General features: G+C 38.4%; 1 protein-coding gene across 5 annotated transcripts in view; it reads right to left on the bottom strand.

Annotated features, from left to right (window-relative positions):
• The window catches only part of CAMSAP2 (calmodulin regulated spectrin associated protein family member 2), a 72239-nt gene extending 50094 nt beyond the window's left edge, over positions 1–22145 (bottom strand). For 3 of the 5 annotated variants that reach the window (XM_042819236.1, XM_042819237.1, XM_042819238.1), the window contains exons 1-2: positions 21916–22145; positions 11698–11957 (exon numbers count right to left, since the gene is read on the bottom strand). In XM_042819236.1, the coding sequence (XP_042675170.1) occupies positions 11698–11957; positions 21916–22054 (399 nt within the window). In that variant the 5' untranslated portion in view covers positions 22055–22145. Of the gene's footprint in view, positions 1–6436; positions 6503–11697; positions 11958–21915 lie in introns of those variants that run through there. The other 2 variants (XM_042819240.1, XM_042819239.1) reach the window with 2 other exon arrangements.
• Positions 22146–22203: the final 58 nt, after the last annotated feature.

The raw sequence follows: 22203 nt of genomic DNA, 5'->3' as shown, positions 1-22203 counted from the left end.
CCATTCTTTACCATTTAGTTTTCTCAATAATCTGAAATAAAGTCTCTTCAGTGATCAGGTTTGAAGGGAATGCAAAATCAATGGAAAAGGTAACTGAGCAAGAGGACAGAGCAAAGTAGTAAAGCAAGCAGGGCAGGGAGAGCTGAGAAGAGAATCACATAAGCCACAATGAAATGGAAGACTCTGCTTTAGCTCAATAGAAAACAGAAAAGCAAGCTATATTTATAATAAAGTTGCTTTCTTCTTTAATAAAAGCTTAAACTTGCTTGAGAAAAAGAACCTATTTGACACTACAGCTACATGTATGATAAGAGCATAATTGTGTTTAAGTCATTAAGACATCAAATTTGTTTAAGCAAGCAAGCAATTTCCCTTCCCTAGAACCAGTATAGGCCAATAACACCAAGCCATATGTAGCCTGCAAGAGAAGTTCTCAGTCTCTGGATGTTCTGGGGAAAAAAAAAATCAAACAAATTACCCCTCCATGCCCAAAGCCATATGGAAATATTTACTCTTTTTCCAAAAGTACTTTATAGTTTTGTAGCGTGTGCGTGTTCTGACTTAAAGAAAGCACAATCTGTGGTTCCAACTAAAGGCAACAATTAAAAGCAAAGAAAAAAACCCCAAAACACAGGAGACAACACCTGGGGACACCATAACACCTTCAAAGACACCAGAATTAGTTAATTATGATAACAATTTCTGTTTCTCATACTAAAACTGATAGCAAGTTCAGTAACTGAACTGAGCAGGACTTTCAGCATCAGTGTTTTCAGCAGTTCTTCATTAGAATCTGTGCTTCCCTCTTCATCAATTCCATTATTGTCTTATGTTACTTTGCCATCACCACACTATGAATTGTTTTCTATTTCTTCCTATTGTGGAAAATACAACCAAAAAAGGAGTTTGAAAACTCATTATTTCAAGTATACATGTTAAGACAAATTTCTTCAAATTACTTTAAGTAATTTAGCAGTACAGAAGTTTTGAAGCTTCCTGATAGAATGATATCCTGAATTACACTGGATTACAGCTTTTCCATGAAAATTTACATTTACAAAATTTCCATGAAAAAAATAATTTTTTTGCTTCATATGTACAAACATACCTTTACAGAAAACTTCTAAGTAAGAGCTGCTGTGTTTTTTTTTTTTCCTCTTTTTTTTTAAAGGGGAGTGGGGAGAAGTACAGAATCTGGAATAGAGAATAAAAGTTATTCCAAACTGAGTTTCCCTTTCTTTCATCAGCTTCTAATCTATTCCATTGCTCTCCTTTTATCTATTAGGATATAATCCCACTCAGTCCTCTCAGCATCTTCTCCCCCTATAGAGCAATAAAGGTGTCAATATAACAAAACTACTGGAAGTGAGTGGAGCTCCTTACAGATTATTCATCCCTTCATAAAACACAAATTCATCATTCAAGTTTACAGAACCACTACTACATAATGGAATAGGAAGCCTTTACAAATGTTTATTTCCCTTCACTGCACGCCCTTCAGAAATCAAGCACAGGTTTTTTCCACCAAAGCATGTGGTACTGATCTAAGCATATTCAACTTCTAAATAATAACACGGAGCAAAGCAACCAAAAAAAGGGCTATGCCTGTCTTCTGCAACAATTTAGGGTGGAAAACAGTGAAGTAGCTGGTCAGAAGAAAGGGACTGAGATTAGAGCCCATAAGCACCTGAATACGAGCGTACAATGTCACCCTGTCAGCTACATGTCAGCTGCAGTCTGTGTGTACATGTGAAAGAGAGGGACAGAGAGAGAACACTGCATACCAGAGTTTGTAAAACGCATCCTGTATCTGCTGAGCCCTTCAACCTCAACAAGGTCCCAGTTCATAACCTGGGTCCAGTTTTCAGGGGACAGAATAAACTGTTCTCCACGTTTACAGAGACAGCACAATTAAGAGGCTGACCCTGCAAAAAGTTAACTAAGGTAAAGACAACAAAGATTTTCATGTTATGATACAACAGCACAGAGCACACTGTCACCGTAGTACGTAAGTGAGAACAGACTACCAGGTTCCTGCACGTGGATTACGAAATGCAGATCAGCAGCATTCTTTTGTACTGCATCGAAACAGTTGCTTCATTACAGTGAGTCCCAACTGTATTTCTGTATTCCTTCAGCATTCGATGTGGTTTTGTGCCTCACCACGTGTCTATGTACTGCACTGAGCTGGTAGTGAGGCTCTCCTTCTGTTTACATGACAGATCCGTACCTCCTGCTAAATGCGGCTCACTATTTCCCATAATAGGAAGAAAGGCTGCTCCTAACGAACCAACTGCATACTACAAACATGTAGGATCGTTAGCTCTCCACCATCCATCAGAAGCATATTAGCAAAGTCTTCCCTTCACATAATATAAACAAACCCATGAAGAAAAAATCTCCTAGGTAGTCTGCAAAACAATTCATAGATTTTCCTTTCAGAAGCAGCTTAGTTACAGAAGAACATTTCTGAACACTTCTAAATATATGAAAAGTTTATTAATAAAGAAAGACAAAGAAAGGCCATAGAAGCAAACTCGCAACCAAAAGCTGAAAAGCAGTACTTAAGCAGCATCACTAAAACAGAGAGAACATAATTTTAACTGTTTAATAAAGTAATACTTCTTCCCAGATGAATTAAAATATTTCCCAACCAGTTCAGAAACCATTTCTCATACAGAATCTGGCACCCTTCAGAAGCTTAAATTCTTCACAGTTTTCTTTATCTGTCTCTCCTTTTATCTGTTTTCCCTTGTGAGGCTCTGGGATTTTTCTGTTTCCGTTGTCTCCCCTCCCCTTCTTTGTGTGACATAAACAGCAGAGTAAGAAGGAACACAGAACAAGAATGCAATCAGAATATTTTTGCTTCAAGACTTCAGAGTGCTTAAGGCAGAAGAATACCAACTACTTTTTTAGCCATATCAGCATTCAATTTCCTAATGAGCAAGGAAGTGAACAAAACAGAGCCCAAACCAATGCACTACTTGAATTCTTCATGAAAGAAGTATTACCTTCTCTCCAGGTATACCTCACTTTTTATCTCCCATTATCACTTCAACTACAGCAGTTTGGTTTTAGTATTACTACATATTAATTGAAGCAAGATGTGCTGCAATTATCTCTCCTCATTTAACACAAGAAGAAAAACAGTCACCACAACTTCACATCAGAACAAGCATAAGGTACTTGGTCACTACTTCTGTATGTTGAACTGAACTTCCTTCCTCTGGCAAAAAAAACCAAAACTGAGTCTTTCATAAAGCAGGAATCTTACGGTGATTCGATAACATACTTTCAGTGCAATATAAATATCAGACTTTATCCAGTAGTTCTGTTCAGCCAAAAAGAATCCTACAAGGTGTTCTGAAGAACAATCGGATTTCATTATCATACATGTAAGGATTTTTACTGATAGAAATTTTAAGTATCAGATATATTGCTGGAATCACAAACGAGGCCAAAATCCTACACAGACTTTCGTGCTGAAATAGAGGATGCAAGAGGGGGAAAATAAAAAACAAAATGAAAATTAAAACTAAAGAAATATAGAAAGCTTTCTGCTTTCTTTTATCGGGGATATTGAAAACATGAAAATAAGCAGGTTGCACTTCTATCATCCCAACACTAGAGTTCCTGGAAAGAAGCAGCAAACAATTCCTACCTTTCTACTTTGTAGGACAAAGCCAACCTGATGTCAAGACAACCTTGACACCAGGAGCTCAGCTGCCTTCTGTATTAGTTGCCACACCAGTTGGGAGGAGGTATTTCATGCAAATCTTATCAGTGTTGCAAAGGACGTTGCCATCACTTCATTCTTCTGCAAATTTCTGATATTGATATCTATGTGGTTCCTTAGAGTTAATTCCTACCAAGGCCTACTGTCTTTGATAAACAGATTTCAAAACTGATACCCTAAAAGTTAATGTCTGTTATATCCCATAAGAAGTGTCTAATAAGTAATGGTCCTCTACAATTTTTTCTTTTCAGCTACTCACAGACTAGGATGCCCATGGATCTAAATAAGCACAGAACAACCTAGCTATGAAACTTTATTTCGGCTGCAGTTTCTTTTGACAATAGCTCAGAGAGATACAAGGGTGACTCAACCTGACTACGGCCCATACTAATTATCTTCAGCACTGAAGAAAGCATGAAAAGCAAATAAACAGACATACCGACCTCTCAGAAAAATAACATGTCTAGATTAAATACACTCTTCAGTCCCAGAAAATTAAGGAAATAAAACAACACCCAACAAATCGTATTTACAATCTGCACTGGTTTTGTACACAAGAGGTTCTAGACAATTCTACACAAGCACACTCTAGAAACAGCCCCAAAATCACTGCTGCGATTTCCGTGAAACAGAAAAAAACTGTAAGACAAACAATTCAAAAACAAGCAGCAGTAAGAGATGGCAGAACAAAATACCCAGCCTATGAGTCATCGTAACAGCATGGCATACATGGGATACTAAGTTCTTAGCCAAGGTACCAGCAGAATAAGCATCATGAAAGTGTAGCAGATAACACCACCAACATGCCAACAAATGCTTGTGCTCTAGGGCCTGGTATCTAGGCTACTTTTGGGATGCTGATTTACCATGTGAAACAGATATACCATCTCCCTTTAGTTACTATCGTGCAAATACCTGACACAAGACCAGCAAAAACGCTGGATCACTCTTATCAAGGAAATGAGATCTCTGAAAGGAACCTGTACAAAGAAAGTCAGTGTCTACAGAAGTAATCAAGAAAAAATATGCAACATCTCCATTGTATATTATTCCAGCCCAAAACCACAGTTGACCTAATCTGTGCAGTGCTTTAAACTCTGTAAGGCCTAACCCTAAGAATATAAAGCAATTCTAAGTTCAGGTTCTACTTCATCACTACATTTGCTTACTGTTTACTCTTTTGTGAAACATACTCTTACGCAAGACACTTCAGTATCACAAGTCAGTTAACATTAAACTCTTTTGTTTTATCTTACATATTATTATGTCTACTGGCTCAAGTTGAGTGTGCGATCTTATATGCCCTCAACAAGCAAGTAATTCACAATTGCACAGAAATGGAAACTTGTTACATCATGCCTAAAACCAGAAAACAAATTCTTGAAAGCAGAGCCACATGCTATTCCTTTGCTCTGTGAAGTGTGTAGTATGCTCCTTGTTGCCTTGCAGAGTTGAAGGAATTCTGCAGCATGAAAACACAGAGGCTGCAGCATGTAGCTACAAGCTCACTGGGTGAGCCGACGGAGTCCTTCATCAAGGATAAATATTCCTCTGGTGAGGGGCTGTCATTTCAAATGAATGCACTCTGTAAGAGATCAGAAATCTGGATTGCAGGATGAGTTAACTGTTTATTGCCTCTTGTCTTAGCCACAAAAAGATGCAGATCCTAGCTCTGAGTGCTTCTCTACTTCCATATGCTTCAGAGGCGATGACTAACTTAGCAGCAGACAGCAGAACAGCTGAACTGGTTAAGGCCCCAGGAATTGCCTCTACTCCCTACTACTAAGAGAATTATTGCCAGACTTCCTCACAAGAGACATTTTCAAAAAAGAAAATAATTTGCAGCTGAATGGATAAACAACTGAGATGATAGACTAGTACTTTTCATATTAAAAATCCATTTACACATACTACATCTTAGCTTTTAGAAGGTAAAGATTTTTAACCCTACCAGCTATTACGAACTTATCGCTGCAGTTTCACTAGAGACACTCATTCCCTGAACATCTTGGATGACAAACTTCAGGTATATGGAGAATTTAAGTATTTCCTGATCAATAAGAGTAATTTTCCAAAGTAATTACTCATGGATGTAATTTTAAGATCACTGCCCAGCTGGTAAATGTTTTTTTTTCTGCAACGTTATTTTCCCAAATCAAAGTTCACGTTTACTCAGGAATTGTTTTTGATTGCACTACACTTAGTTACTTAGTGCAGGGCTTCTCATTTTTTCCTAATTATTTTCTTACTGAAACCATTATACATAGAAAAATTTGTAAGTACATTTTCTTGGAGATAGTATTTATATACACTATGCACTAACCTTTTTCTAGTCATTAAGTTTTATTTAAGAAATATTTAAAAATGCTTTTCGTTCCCAAGAAATATGCTCCCTTTAAAACATACATGCATACACACACATATATTGATTCCTTTTTCCTGCCTTTGTTATTGAATTCTGATACATTTTTGGTGCAAGTTTGGTAGTAGTCTGTAACATTACTGCATCTGTTTGCATTCTCTCCCTCCATCCTTAAATAAATATCTGTTTAAAACCAGCGAGTAATCATTTTTCACTACCATCCCCTGTAGCAACTGGGCAGACCAAAACGATGGGAAAGGTGTTACAACAAAGGTGCGATGACTTAAGGACCAGCACAATAGAAAAGTGCTGTAAAGGAAGGGAAGAAGATTGCTCACTTGTATCAGAAGATTCCAGGTTTGCAGGGGGAAGCTTCATTAAGGAATGATCTCCAGAAAAAGATCCTCCCCCATTGGCAGTCAGCCCTTAAATGAGCTCTAAGAGAGGTGCAGCCAGGCTCCACCCCTTGCAGTCACACAGCTCAATTGCCTTCACCTGTGCTCCCAGGGCTGACCAGGACCTTTCCCCACGTGCTCAATCAATGGTTCAGGCTGTGACTCAACAGTTCCCATACCCCAACCTTGAAGTTTAATTGGACTTGGTCCTGACAGAAACAGTAGAGAAGTGCACAGCTTGGGTAACTACACAGCTTCAGTTTCCCTACAGAAGAGCAAGCTGCAGACAAAACATTGTTTTTTTTTTTTAATTCTTTTTCCTAGGCAGCAGAAATTCATTACAGGGATTTGAAGGAGAGAAAATGTTGCTCAATTCCTCACTAAATCTTTCCTCCAACTTGAGAAAAACTGACAAAGATCACCACCATCTAAATATAAAAATAATGATTAATCCTCCTCAGGTTTGTCCTATAAGAGTATGCATATATATTTTTTTGTAACATTAATTTCTATATCTGAAAATAGTAAGATGACATAAGGATTTTTTCCTCCTTTCCTCACACATGAATTACCCACTTTGTGTATATATCTATTATGAAGGTTTAGGTCAGTTTTGCTTTTGAAATAAATGGTGTTGAAAAAAATCAGTATGGAAATATAAAAATTAATCTTGGCTTGAGCACTGATCTATGAATGTTACATATGGAAACAAAAATTACTGCATAACTACCTGAACCAAGAGGAATTCTTAAGCTGTTGCTAATTTCTACAGTTGTCAAAGTTTGGGTGCAGAAGTGCCTTCTTAAAAGAACTGCTCATTGGTTTGGGGTTTTTTTGGTGCTTTTTTTTTTTTTTTTTTTTTTTTTTTTTTAAATTTAATTTGAATCTGCCATCTGAAATAAATAGCTTTATTCACATTTTTGCAGCTTAGCTTTCAGAAAGTTTCTAAGCACCAGGTAATTCTTTTTTCCCCCCCACTACCAGAGTAGAGATTTCAGAAGCACAAACACTCTGGTTCTTAGTTCAATATTGTCTCAGTTCCAAGCTATTCCACAATTTTTGCAGTCCCCAAAGTCTAATGTAGCAGAGCCAAAACAACATCAATTTCCAACTGGAGTTATAACGCGCTACTTGGTTCTTTTGCTCCCCTGCCAAGAATAAAAGTAACAGGAGGATCCTATCAAATATGACCTAACAAAAATACACACAGAATTAAAGTTTGAAGGGCTTGCAATACATGGAGAACAGAAATAGACATACCACTGAATATAATGTTATGACATATAATGTTATCTCAAGATGCAGTCTTTCAGGAACAGTTTAAATTACAATTTTTTAAATCAGAACAAGCCTGAAATAAAACCTGGCTTTCCATTGAACTGGAAAAACAAATCCAAGAAACAGAAATAAACCAGAGCCCACATAGACCTCCATACCTCTACACAGGAGAGGCTTTAAGGAAAGCCTTTTGCTCCTGTTACTGTCTGCTCATTTCCTAAGAGGGCCTCTCCCAAATTTATTCCACTGGAAGAAACCAATGAATATATTTATAAATTACACACATGCACATACGTGGAGGTATGTGCATATATACAGACATACTCACAAAAACTCGCAGCTTCTCAGATGCCAATGCAGTCAAGTCAGCAATGACTGAGCAGCAAACTAGCATCCATCCTTACCCAAACACTTAAAGAATGAAACACATCCACCTCATAGGGTTGTTTTTTTTTTTTTTTTTAAGTCCTCATTATATTAGGCACCCCCTAAAAGGTGCCTAATATAAAAGAAAAAGGCCAGGTTATAGCTGTGTAGGCAATTAAGACGACCAAAATTTGACGTGCCTGATTTAGGAAATATTCTGGTTACATGTGAAGTAAACCAGAATTCATCACTGCAGCCATCACCTCGCTACAAACACGAACACAGCACAAGGAATTTCAAGTCTGTTGCCTACAGCTACACACAAGAAAAGTAAAGCAAGCTAGAGCAAACCATTCCATATTTCAACTTCCTTTCCTATTCTGCTAAGATAGCTCATCTCTTTTCAGCTCTAGAAATGCAATACATCTCTGCAGAAAACACTAAGCATCCTCAAACAAACACCATCTTTTTCCTTTACTACAAGGAACACAAGCTAACCAATACAAAGACTGCCATGCATTTTCCTATTAAATTACTTGGAATTAGACTGAGCATGGTTTAACACAATCTGGCCTAAGAGAGGAATGCATGAGGTAATTACACATACCAATCTTCTCTTCTACAAAATTGAAAAACCATTTCATGCTCAGAAACTGTGACATGTGGAACATTAAGGAAATGGTATCAGAAGATATCAAGGGGATTATTTTAAGACCAGAAATAGTGTATCATTCTGTCAGCTTTACAAACTGCATAGCATGGAAAAAGGTTGATAATTCCAATTAAGATATAGCTCTGCTGGTAGGAACTTGCTGAGGGACATTGTTATGTTACAACAAATCACAACTCTTGGGCTCCGAATAAATTGAGACTCCACTTCCCACACTATTTCTCTTCTAGCAACAATGCTAGACTTGGATACCCTCCTGCCCAAGTCAGTTGGGCTTTCTGATGTTCTGTGTCACATGGCCTCCGCTCAGCTGCTTGTGAGCCAGCCTAACAGCATCACTTCTCTCATCTGATTCACTGATCAGAGAGCTGGGGCCCTCTTCTTGTGAGAGAGCTGGGGGTTTCCTTCCTGGAGAAGAGAAGGCTCTGGGGACCCAGTTGTAAACCTTCACAATAAAGACTGCCTACAGGAAAGCTGGGAGCAGACTATCAGAGAAGAGAGGGTAGATTTAGTTCAAACACAAGGAAAGAAATTATTTACTGTGAGGGTGGTGAAGCACTGGCATAGAATGCCCAGAGAAGCTGTGGATACCCCATCCCTGGAGGCATTCAAAGCCAAGTTTGATGGATCTTTGGGCAACCTGATCTAGTGAGAGGTGTCCCTGATGTGGCAGGGTGTTAGAACTCAACTACCTTTAAGGTCCCTTCCAAACCAAGCCATTCTATCGTTCTAGGATTAGTTGTCAGCACCAAGATGGGGACAAGTGACCCAGGCAGAACTGACAGAACAGTTATCTACAGATATCTGTTACAAGACTCATGCTTGAGTAACTGCTTGCTGGAATGCACCTAAACAATAGGAGAAAGCCACAAATATTCACCCAAGCACTAGGCAAATAAAAGACTGCCACTGAAATGGATTTCAAGTAACGTAAATGACTGAATTAAATGCTTGCAAACTAAGCTAGAGAACAGTGATGTATCACAACTGACAGCTCTGAGAAGAGATGCCTCTTACAATTGCTCTAGAAACAGATCAAATAAAAGAGTCATCAACTCCGGACTGCAAGTCAGTAACCTTCATCCCAAAATAATGAATGGCATTAAGTCACATAAAAACATAAACAGTCAGGAATTTTGTTTGCATTCTCCTGAATGCTTTCACTTTCATGACCATATTAACGCAGCATCTCATGATAACTGTTGCAAATATTCTGAAGTGATATGAAGCTTTCAGACATTTTATTTGATATTCACAACTTCTTCCACTGAGACACCATTTGTTCTTCATTGAGCTCTCCTTTTTAAAGGGAGACAGGAATCTCAAAAAGGCGGCTGGCAAAGTCTCAAGTTAACTGCACTCATTAATCAAACCGATCCACTGTTTAAACATAACGAAATAATGCTTAGACTAGTTTTATTACACTAACGTTGAAATATTAGTAGCTTCAGCTGTTAAGCACTCTGAGAAGGAGTGAACTTTCCATCAAAAAATAAAAACAAAGCTGATGTAGAGTTCAGTCTTAATATCACACACTGACTATCATCACTTCTAAAAAGCCAAAAAATATGCAAATGAAGAGGTCTAACACTCCTAGGCAATTCCACATGGAAGAGATCATTCAAGCTACCAATTAGTTGTTAGCTTCAGACCTCTGCAAAGGCCCTGCAACTTACCAGCTAATAACAATTGATGAACTGAAAGGTTATCTTTAGTCATATTCCGCCAAACGCTGGTTAGTCTGCTGACAACAAATAAACACATACTGCTACTGAGCTAATGATAAAAACATTGCCCTATTTTCACCCACCTTCGTTTTAGAAATAGCTACGTGTCACTGACCATAAAACCATCAAAAGACTTCAAAACAGTTGTCAACCAATTACAGAGCATAGATTTAAACAAAAAAGATGATGGTAAGAACAGGCGTAAGTCTGAATTCAGCCAATGGATCACAGAAAACTTATGCAAGTCCTTTCTCTATTAGACATTTTGTTCCTTGTGCCCAATACACTTTAACCTGAAAATACCAAATTGTGCCACAAATACGTGAGTGAAGTAGAAACAGTAATTCTATTGCAATGTTGAAAAAGGTGAGTGATTTCAAATGAACAGACTTGAGTAGAATTCTGTGTTTGAACGGATGTTGCCATCTCAGCCTTAATAGTCTCATACTGTTTTCTATATTAAATAATAGGTTTAATTATTTTTAAATATCTCACTTCAAACATTACTCTATCAGAGTGTCCTTTTATACGCAATCTAAAGGAAAGGACTGGCCAGCCATATGTAGCCACATTTCTACATTTTATTCTTTCAGCTCCAATTGAAGAGGAAAATCCATTGCTTTACTAGATTAGTACTAGAATCATCCATCTGTTGAACCAATGCTTTAATTAGCAAGTGTGGAAACTATTATTAAGTCTTTACAAAAGAATATACTGCTGTTGTGTGTTTTACAATGACTTAATATGTAACTTGTGACTACTGAATGTTATTAGGTTGACTTGCCTGTATCATCAGAACTTGTTTTTCCTATTAAGTTTTTAACCAGAAATTTCTGTAAGGATGAAAAAAGAAATATCTGTGTTCAAACCACTTTCCAACAAGAAATACTCACTGCATTCAGCACTGCCATGGTCATATTAAAAGAAGTAACATTTGTACTCAGCAGAATGATAGGTGTTTTTGAGCGTTAGCACTAAAAAAAATACATACACATTCACAGCTATAAGGAGATGGAAACAAAAACAACCATAAGCCCCCCTATAATTAACAGCATTCAAGAAAAATATTTCAACAAAGCCATGCATGTTGAAAAGAAACAGATATGCAGTTACAGGGAGTAAACAATAAGGAACATAATAAACATTCAAAATTTGTCACTCACCATCTGAATGGGTTTTTTGTGAAGATCTCGTTCAGTCACCAATTTTTCTTGGTCAGTGACATAAAGGCCTTTTTGTGCCAGAGCTTGTATAACAGCATCATGACCTAAAAGTGGTTTTGCAGCATCACTTTTCAGAATAAGGCTCCCAGCACGACAGTAGAGTTCTGCAGATAGCAGCAAGTTAACTACAGGTGGTTTAATGTGCTCCTGGTCATACTGGTCTGTGTAAAATGGCTCTCGCAGTTCTTCTGGAACATTTTCTACAAAGACCAAAAATAATAAAGCATCAGTATTAGAAAAAATACATATAGCACCAGGATTTGTTTGTTTGTTTAAACATATGGATTCACAGTTAAGTCACAAAAAACATATTCAAGGGAAGGTGGAAACCTTTACTCAGTCATTGTAATGTAAAACGCCGGGAAAAAAATGCATACAAAGGTAGCAGATCAACTATAAATAGAAACTAGAAAAAAAAAATTCTGATGTCCACTCAGCAAAGGCCACACACCAGAAGGCCCCATCTGTGGTTTACAGCATCATTTAAGGTTTCCTGGCTTCTCCAAATACCTGTCTAAAGATTCTGATTCTCTTCAGCAAAACGTTGTATGGCTCAGATGTACAAAGGCAAAACAACATCCACTTGAACAGAAAACCTGTCTCTATTACCATAATAAAACAGAAATGGAACATGATATTTCAGTGAAGATAAATTTGAGAGACAAAAAGAGAAATCCCTGCTCAGCAGCCTTCTGGCTTTCATATATGCTAGGGAGGTTTGCTTATTGCTTTGCCACGGGTCATACATCACAGCATGACGGCATTCAGCAGTTAAGCACGCAGCAGTGTATGTTTTAATAGAACTTAAAGAATGAAAGAAAAGATTGAAATACTATAGGTTTCTTTCTTCTGACAAAACGCTGAGCTCAAGTGTTACTTGCCTCTTCATGCCTCTTCATTTTGAGTTTCCTCAAAATTTTTTGTTTCAAAATGAACCTTAGTACCAACAGAAGGCTATGCGAGATTCTATCAAGTTTGTTCCGGGATATAAATTCCAAAACTGGCAGCTCAACATTATCTGCAATAGTTTTTCTAAAAACTTTACACAATACAATATAGAGGGAGTGTATTTCTTACTGTCTATAGCAAATGTAAGTTATAAATTAATTCAAGATGGTATTAGATCAAATGAAATCAAGTCACCAGTGATGAGGAAAACTACTTGGAAGCGGTTTCAGTTTCAGATGCTGTATTTCCAGACGTGCTCTGCAAGATGCTCCCCTCTGTCTCTGTAACTATTTCTTTTTTTTTCTTTTTTCTTTTTTTTTTTTTTAAATTAGTTAAGCCAAGGGCATTTATTATGGTAGAAAGCACATGTGATTCTTTCCCTGAGCCCAAGTGGAAAAAAAGAGTGTAGGAAAACAGTGATGCAACTCTGTTTCTGCTCAATCCCTGTTTCCTCAGCTGAGCTGGCTAAGCAGCTGCACCGACAGGATTTGAAACAGAGGGTGGAGTCAATGGCCCAACACGGTTGAAACAGAAGAGAGGAAAAAACCCACAGAACACGTCAGTACGAGATAATGACAGATCATCTTCTTCCTCATACATATTCTACTACATCTCATATGCTTCCACTATGAGCTGTATAAAGCTCACATGAACAGCAACCCTTTCTGAGCTGGAAGGTACCTCAGGTTTGCATTAGAACACACATAAAGGGGAATATTAACATGTAATTCTGTAAACATCATAAAGAAAGAAAAAAATTGCTTAGACATTGCTTTTTGTCAATTTGTAACGTCAAGGAGAAGGGAGGTATAGTGTACTATTTGCTTAAGCCATAAATAAAGCTAACATATCATAGAATACAAATCAAAATATGCTGCCAGCAAATCTAACTAGTCCTTTATAATACAAGTCTAATGTCTAATAAGATTACAGAAAAAACAAAAAAAAAGACAAACATCAGCACCCCCATCAATTCACTAGATGTACTAACCTAATGTACCAATGGCACGCAATAGCATTTCTTTGCCATGCTGCTATCTTCTCTTGCCATTTCCCTGCCTCTCTTAGTGACTCTTTAGATCCTCCAACCTTAAAATACTCTGTATTTTAGAGCAATTATGACTAAGGGCACTGAGCAGTGCCGCGCCAGCACAGAAAATTACGGAAATTTAACAATCAGGATACTTTTAGAAAAATATCTTAAATGTCTCTAGGTAATTATTTCTTAATACACAATGGGCTCATGTAACAATTCCTCAGATGCTCTTCAGAGAGAAAAAACAAATGAAAGAACTCATTTTAAGCTTTAAAGTAAACTACCTTTTTTTTTTTTTTTTTTTTTTTTTTTTTTTTTTTTCTATTTAGCCAATTATAACTTTGAATATAGCATGGATTCCTCCTTTGGAAAAAGTTCTTCAGGTTAATGTGGAAAGTCTAGGCTTATTTAACACACAAACATTTCCAGAAAGCTTCCAGGCTTCCACAGGGATGAATATAAACTTTTGAGTTACATGATCTAAGACTGTAACAGCAAACAATTTGAGACTGATGAATGCCTGCATTAAGAATAAAAACAGAAGTGCCCATCCAGCTTTTTCTTACTTATTCTTCAGGATCATATTAACAAGGTAAAAACATTAGGGCTTCCAGTTAAAATATGCATCATTCTTGGGAGCCACATGACTATGTAAAACCTCAGCAGAGAAATGGACATTTTCTACAGGTTACTGACTTCCATAAACAACACATTAAGAAAAATCTAGTTGTAGAAAGCTTTGAGATTTAACACAGATTTATTCTGCCAAAGTACTGCCTAATACCTTCAACCACTTCCTACGGCAAACCAGTAGATGAACTTATGCCAGATCTTAATGGACTCCATGATGTGACAGTTTTCTGCAGAACAAAGGCATGCTTTAGCAGTAAGGCAACAGAGTGAGTTACTGTCACTCAGGCTCTACTTACTAGCAAGGAGTCCAGCGCCTCGTTTGTCATTTGGACATGAGGGACTGGGACCTCCATGATTGTCAAGCATCTGAAGACTGAAAACAAGTCAGAAAAAAAGGTGGTTTATATAATGTTGCTTCATATGAATTTTCACAGCTTCCTCAGTAGAAGGGGCAGACATTTCAGTTTGTTATTCTGTTTTGGACAGACCTTCAAGGGCTTGTCAAGGCCTCCTCTCCTACATTGAGAGCAGGTTGGCAATTCATGGCTCAAACTGATGCTGTTGAAAACAAAGTCATAAATAATGAAATATGACTTTTAACCAGGTAGAGGAAAACGATGCCATTTAAATTCAAATGAAATTTCTCCTTTTTGGTTTGTTGAACCTGTCCGCCACTTTGTTACACAGTACTTGGCTAGCTTCTGCCTAGGAGCAAATATCTAGAGGTCATCCTACAAAAATTGTGTCAGTCTGAATTTCAGTATCTCTGTTCTTCACTTATCTGCTACAACCAAATTGAATTTGAGAGATTCTTGGATTTGCTGTCACAGCACTTCAAGCAAACAGATCCTTCTCTCCTGTTCCTGGATGCCACCAGAGCAGTTCTGCACTTCCAGCCATGCACTTCACGTAACACCAAGAAGGCAGCTTGGCAATGAGCAAAGAAAGTTTAATGCCATCCTCAGACATAGCAAACAAATAGCTTAAGATGATAAAAAGCCTCAAATCCCTACTTCTAACTCTTAAATCAAATTTAAAAACAATCCATTAAGGTGCAAAGGGTTGAGCATCCTGCAAGGTATTCCTTTTCTGACATTCTCCTGCACTACTAACTGGAATAATCCATGTCCAGAAGTCTTGTGCAAAAAGACTAAAGCAAACAAAAGCCATTTGCCCGCAGGCAAGTCTTTTGGATTACTTTCCCTGTCATGATTACGGCTTCACAAATCGTTCAACAAGAGGTCTGATCCTAACAGAAAAAAAAAATAGGAAATAAACACTAATAAACAATTAGTCAAATACATTTTCTAGCAACAGAATGCTTCTTTAAGATGTACATTTCAGAGGTAGGTACCATTATATCAGCATTGTTATTTGTTTTTATATACTTCATATAGGTCTCAGTTTCTAGAAAGATTTCTTATCTCACACACAAAAAGAGAAACACAGCACAAAGCAAAAAAAAGCAAAACTTGCACAGTACCTTCATAAGCCATGCAGACCTCAGTTCTTTTTTTGGAGCACTCAAAATCACATCAGAAAAGCTCTTCTGGGTCACACTAATTGTCAGTCTGACCCATATTCTGCCTTCAGTAGCACAATGGGAAATACCAAGCAAGGGCAAGGTTTAACAGCTGCTTTACCAACACCTGCCTACCTATTCACATCCTCATAAACAAAAGAATAACTTAAAATAATCCCTGGCAATAAAAGGATCAACTTTTATTTGCATAAATGTCTTCAGAACTTATTTTCAGGATAAGTAAGATATGAGAAATAAAAAGATGATAATACAGTTATAATCCCCTCTCACTCATTTAGCATTCTGATAACTGCTAGCAGCAGGATGTATTTTACATTTCCTACACAATGAAATTATTTCAGAAATAGGCGATAAAGACTTCTTGAACTCGAGCTTTTGAACTTTTTGAACACCACATCCAATCACAAAGAAAACTTTTTCTCAGCCAGAACTAAGTAGACATGAGGTGAAAAATCTACTTTGGTGTCCGTACTACAGATAGTCTTAATTTAAGAATGATTCCAACTGAGTGAAAGATAAAGGAAAGCAGTTAGGAAACTACTACAGCAATACAACTCTTTAATATGAGAGAAAGGCATTTCAACGCTGCAGCAAAAAGGTTTACTTATTACTGCCATTTGAATCAGTAATAATGTACTGTACCAAGAAAGGGGAGAAGGACAGAAGGGAGTGGTGGGAAGGGCAATGCTTGCTAAATTTTGCTTCCAAGTCTTGAGGAATTTTGACTCCCAGCCCCATTTTCCAAGATAGCGATCATCAAAACCATGTATTCAGAGCTTGGGTTCACCAAAACAAACATTAAGTGATTCACTTCAGGAATGCAAGTGGATCCATTTAGGCTCATCAAAATCTACCGGCTATCTGGATAAATGAACTTACGTAACGCTTCACACAGGGAAGCTGAGCAGTTCCCGATTCACTTTACCTGTACAGATACATGAAAAGTGAAAACAAGAGCACCTTTAAGCATGGAGTCACTAAATAAACCCAGCAGATGACTCTCACTCATTGCGAGAACACAGCTACAGGATAGCTGCAGTAGTAAAGGCAATGACGGCTGAGGAACAGAAAAGAATGGGTAGAGCTTCATCTCATCATCTGCGTAGCTGCCTCGTGTTACCTTCTGCAGACAGGCTCTTCAGTTTTAATGACAACCAGGCTCAATGACAAGGAGTCACTGGAACCACTGATTACAAGCCACCTTACCTGATGTTTATCATGTACTAAGTATCCTGACAACTATTAACTTACTAATTTCCCTTCCCATATTTGTATGTGTGCAGTGTGCAACTATGAATGACTCTGGCAAACCCGGTAAGCCCAGAAGCTCATTTGATTGTATTTTACTTACAAGAAGTTACTTTTAAAGAGTCAATCCAAGCTTTATGTACGTTAGACAGATGGGACTGATACAAGCTTCAAGCAGACCAAATCAGCTGGTTTGTCCAATCAACTGCTTTTTAGTAGGATTGTGCAAAGTATCAATTTGTCACTAAATATTTTAGAAAGATGAAGGAAAGGATTTTTTGGTGTATATGATAAAAACAAATAAACAAAACATAGTTTTCCCCACAAAAATCCCAAGCACTTGCTTTTATACTTCAAACTCTTGTGTAAGATTTTGCTAGCTGTCATGCTGAGCAAATGTAAATAAATTAGGTCTGCTAGGGAAAGATGATGAGATGTCCTGGCCTGCACCACTCCACGTAACAGATGAGAGTATTTAGTTTCAACTTGCTTCTGTCAGATACACAATGTTCATTTCCTCCCTTCCTGGCTCCACTGGCAGCATCTGCAAGCAGCAGTAAGTAGCTGCACTGAATTCTGAAAATATTAATCATCAGGAGAAAGCCATTTTTAAGTTTCTTGGCTTATGGTTAGTTGTAGATGATGCAAATTGTGATCTATTGCTTGAGACACCTATAAGGGGTAAATGTAATGTTAAAAGGCACATGGACTCCTTTATTTTTGCTGCAAAAAAAAAGCAAGGTTTAGGGCAAGCACTGAAGTTGGGTAGCTTTTATTTAGCTTCTGTCCTGTAAAAAAGAACCATGTTAAGCCAGAGAAATTCATTACTGCGGCAGGATAATATGTTGTGTAAGTAGTAAGTAGAATAGCACCAGACTTAGCCTGACTCTAAAACTGTTCCCACAATATTCTCGCAATTATAAATGCCAGAGATCAGTCTCAACTTAGTAACAAAAAACTGGCAGCAAGGCTGGATGAAAAATCACATTTAAGAATTATCCACCAGAGGTTCTCTATCAAATGGAAAGAATGTACAGTTCAAGGTTCAAGAAACAGTATTTTCAGTCATACTGGCCAAGGTTCCAGAGAACCAATTGCAAGCTCCAGAGGGTTTGAAAGCATTTTGGTAGACAAAATTACAATTTGAGATTATTTTGACAAGTGGAAGAAGAGGTCTGAATATAGGATGCAGTTATGTAAGTATAGCTGCAAAGCAGGAACCTACAACCACACAATTACAAGATGGGAACAACTGAGTAGGCAGTAGTTCTGCAGAGAAGAAGATATGGAGCTTTAATGAATCACTGATTGAGTGAGTCAACAATTCTAGGCTGTTGCAAAAATGACAAACATCATATTCTAGTGAATAAATGAGATTGTTAAGGGTTGGAAAGATGAAGTCATTTTTCACATATACCCTGTACTGCTAAGCATAAAGTGGGACCATTACATCAAGATTTAATTACAGAATTCATGCAGAACGAGACCACAGAAAAGATGGAGGGAGGAAATTAAAAGTCCAAAAAAAGCCCAACTTAAAAAAAATTAAGCTGAAAAAAAACCCATGTTTCATCTGAACAGCAGAACAGAGAGCAGATACTGTTTTTGTTATGTGAAAGGTGTTGCACAAGTAAGGCACCTACTGCCCTCACATCCTCCAGGAATACGACAAGGAAGAAATGTGTTTACAGTGTGGCATGAAACATTTATGCTCTTTTAATATCTAGAGATAAATAAGGATCAAATTGACTACCAGACATGCCACCAAATCTCTGTAATTACAGACTTTACTAAAAAACCAAAAGGATAAACAAACATCTGTCAGGATTGATATATATTTAGCTCAGCCTCTTTACGACAGTGGACAAATAAGAGCTTTTCCAGCTAAATATTCTGTGACTTCAGTAGAATGAGAAGAAAAAACCTCACACTCCAAAACGACATCCACTTCTGTTATTTTATAACAGAGCATACAGAACAACACATCATACTTGGAAGTCAAATCACATAATGCCATCAACACAGTTGAATTATTTCTTTGGAAAACAGTTTTTCTGAATTGAAGCGGTTCACTCCCAGCATTGAGAGTTAATACTGAAAATGAGTGCTCACAGAATTTATTTGTAAGGTCAGACATTCCTTCTCAGTTACTGCAAGCTGTGCCACCTACCTTTGGTTGGCAGAAAACATTTTATTTGACCTGTTCTAACATTTCCTTGAAGAAAATACCAAGCCACAAAACCCCACGCTTCCTTAATACATATATACAAGTGCTGTACTCAACTGTCATTGTTTAAATTAAAAAAAAAAACAACAACAACAACAAAAAAAACCCACTAAGAACAAAAAAACTCTTTGTCCCAACTGTTCATACAAGATGCCTTCAAGATGACTGTTAGTATACTCCTAAATTAATAAAACAGTTTACAAGTAAGACAACTCACTTTGACTTGCCTGTGCTGTGAGCCAGACTCTTCTCACAGTTCCTTAGAGCATAACAACAACACTCCATTGGTGCCAGTTCCTGGATGTGCGTAGCAATCATCAAACACAAAGTTACTACTAAGCCTTAAGGAATGGTACCCATTCCAATTTTTGTCTTCGAGGACATTCCCTTCACATAGTCAAGCTGTGTGTACAATTCTGCCCATGCACTTTTAAGAACACAAAATACATCCCCTGGACCTAACAGATGTACCCATTTGATACAACAAGATGAATACACTGAAGGCTTACAAGATCACAACAATTTACCATTTTCATTAATCAAAATCAATAACAGTCATTTCTTTCAGAGAGGATGGAGAAAAAAATCCTCCACCTCTCACACCTTCTTAAGGAATTCCAGTATCTCAAGGATTAAAAAAAGAAATAAGATCTGGCACCCATTAGCACACGAACAATCCGTTAATTCCTTTATATGAATGCATGTAGCAGTTGCTCATAGGAGACACCGCTGAGGTTGTGACCTACTCTAAAGAACTAAAACTGGTAGTTGAAAATCCCCAATCCCGACAAACTTCCTTCCTTCGTAGGAAAGGCGAAGGTCAGTTCTTCTATTTTGCTCCAAGTATAAAGGAAGCATTTGTATTCCAAACATGCAACCCCTGTATACTGGCTTTCCCTGCTTTAGTAACTAACTCTTCTTTGCAGCCATTTGAGATACTAATCAAATCCAAGACTAGTGAGATCAGAAATGCTACAATTGTGTTTGTTTACCTTTTCCTATCTCACATTATGGCATTATTTGAGGTCCGAAGGAGCTACTACCTCTTCTAGTGACATTTCTCTGGTGTGTCTGAACCACCACAGTAACCAAGAGCTAAGGAATGTGTTCTGGATCACCCTATCCATACACTATTAACCAAGAAGCACCCTGCAAGTTGCTTTACACACGCAATAGAAACTTACCCAATATAAACTGAGACATTTCAGCTGCGGGCTGAGCATTTGTCCAACTCCAGCAGCAAAAGCCTTTCAGGGTTTCAGAGCACTGAGTTATGTAATTGCCAAAGCGCTACGCACCCAACCAGCCACAAGCAGAGCCTACAGAGCTGAGCTAAACAGAAAATGATGGCTCAAGATCTGGAACCAAGGATTTTTAAGAACTTGCATGACTCCCGTTTCAACTCTTATGTCTACAGAGCTGACAAAGCCCTATATAAGAGCATAATATCCTTATCCAGTTTTTACAACAGAAAACAAGCAATATTTATTGGCAATTTTTAATATGAAAACAATACTTTGATTTCTTACACGATGAATATGCATTTTTGTTCAACAGCCACTAACCGTAGTAAAACTGCACTAGATTTAGCCACCTTGAAACTACCAGCTTTCTGCAAGCCCCACTTTTTCCACTGTTTCCCAGAAGCACAAAGAAGGTACACCTTAAGCCTTGCTGAAATACATTAAACAGTGCTCTGGCCTAAATTCAAAAGCTTGAAAGCTCCATTAGAAAAAACATTTTCCTGTTATTCCATACAGAATAAGTGTACAGACACTGATGGCTAACATTGAAGCCAGCTTTTAAAGAAAATCTGTGTTATTAATCCAAAGAAATGGAACCATTCACATACTACAGCTGTAAAAGAAAAGCAACAAAACACAGTTTGGTAAATTTCCAAGATGTCTCCCTCAGAAGACCTCTGTAAGTGTGATATTCCTCAGTGAACAACACCATTTCAAGCATCGAATAATAGCTCTGGTATTCGCTGGTTAGGGGTGTCAAAGCAGCACAAATGACGCCTCCCGGAGGCATGGCAATCACTGCCATTTACGCTCGCAGACAGGAAGGGTGAGCCTGCCGCGCTCTGCAGGCCGAGAACTGGCATTAAACGCTTTTCTCCTCAATCCTTTTTACTGCTTAACCACCCCAATGGCTACGGGCTGCTGTCACACGTCAGAACCACAGCACGCATCCCTTTCCACTGCTAGCCCCTAACTCAGCCCTCAGAAGGACAAACACAGATTGCTGGTGGCTTTGTTTTGCCTTCTAGAAAACCGTGAGCCTGGGAGGAAAACAAAACAAAACACAATCTAGAGAGCTCAATTCCTAAAATAAGACTATATTACCTCTAAAACGCAAAACAGCGGCAACAACAAGACTCAAGGACGGACGAGCGTTACCCGACGAAGCCCACGGGTAACAAAGCAGCGGGGTGAGGAGCAGCGCCGCAGCCCCCGGCCCGGGCAGGGCCCGCAGCCCTGGGCAGACGCATCAAAGGAGGAGAGAAGAGACACCGCCTACCTGTCCCGAAGGCTTTGGCCACCAGCCAGGCGAGATTACAGGCGATTTTCGCTCGGGAAAAATCATAATGGTCGAAGGGTTTGATGGCAGGAACAATGAAAGTCTTCTTCATCTCCTTGGTGTCCACGGCATCCCCCATCTTCCCACGGGACCCTCGGCGATCCGAACTCACATGATTCCTCCTCCTCGCCCCGCGGCCGGGCGGCACAGCCGCGGCACGGCGGGAGCAGCTGAGGCGGCGCGATGCCGGAGCCCAGCTGTCCGCTCCGGGGCCGCCGCCTCCCGCCT

This window comes from Centrocercus urophasianus, unplaced genomic scaffold (assembly GCF_019232065.1).
Source record: "Centrocercus urophasianus isolate 14NV4802_14NV808 unplaced genomic scaffold, USGS_Curo_1.0 seq_18, whole genome shotgun sequence".
In the NCBI taxonomy this organism is placed as follows: domain Eukaryota; kingdom Metazoa; phylum Chordata; class Aves; order Galliformes; family Phasianidae; genus Centrocercus; species Centrocercus urophasianus.
Note: the sequence above shows the minus strand (reverse complement) of the source record. Positions and strands in the feature narration are given on the sequence as shown.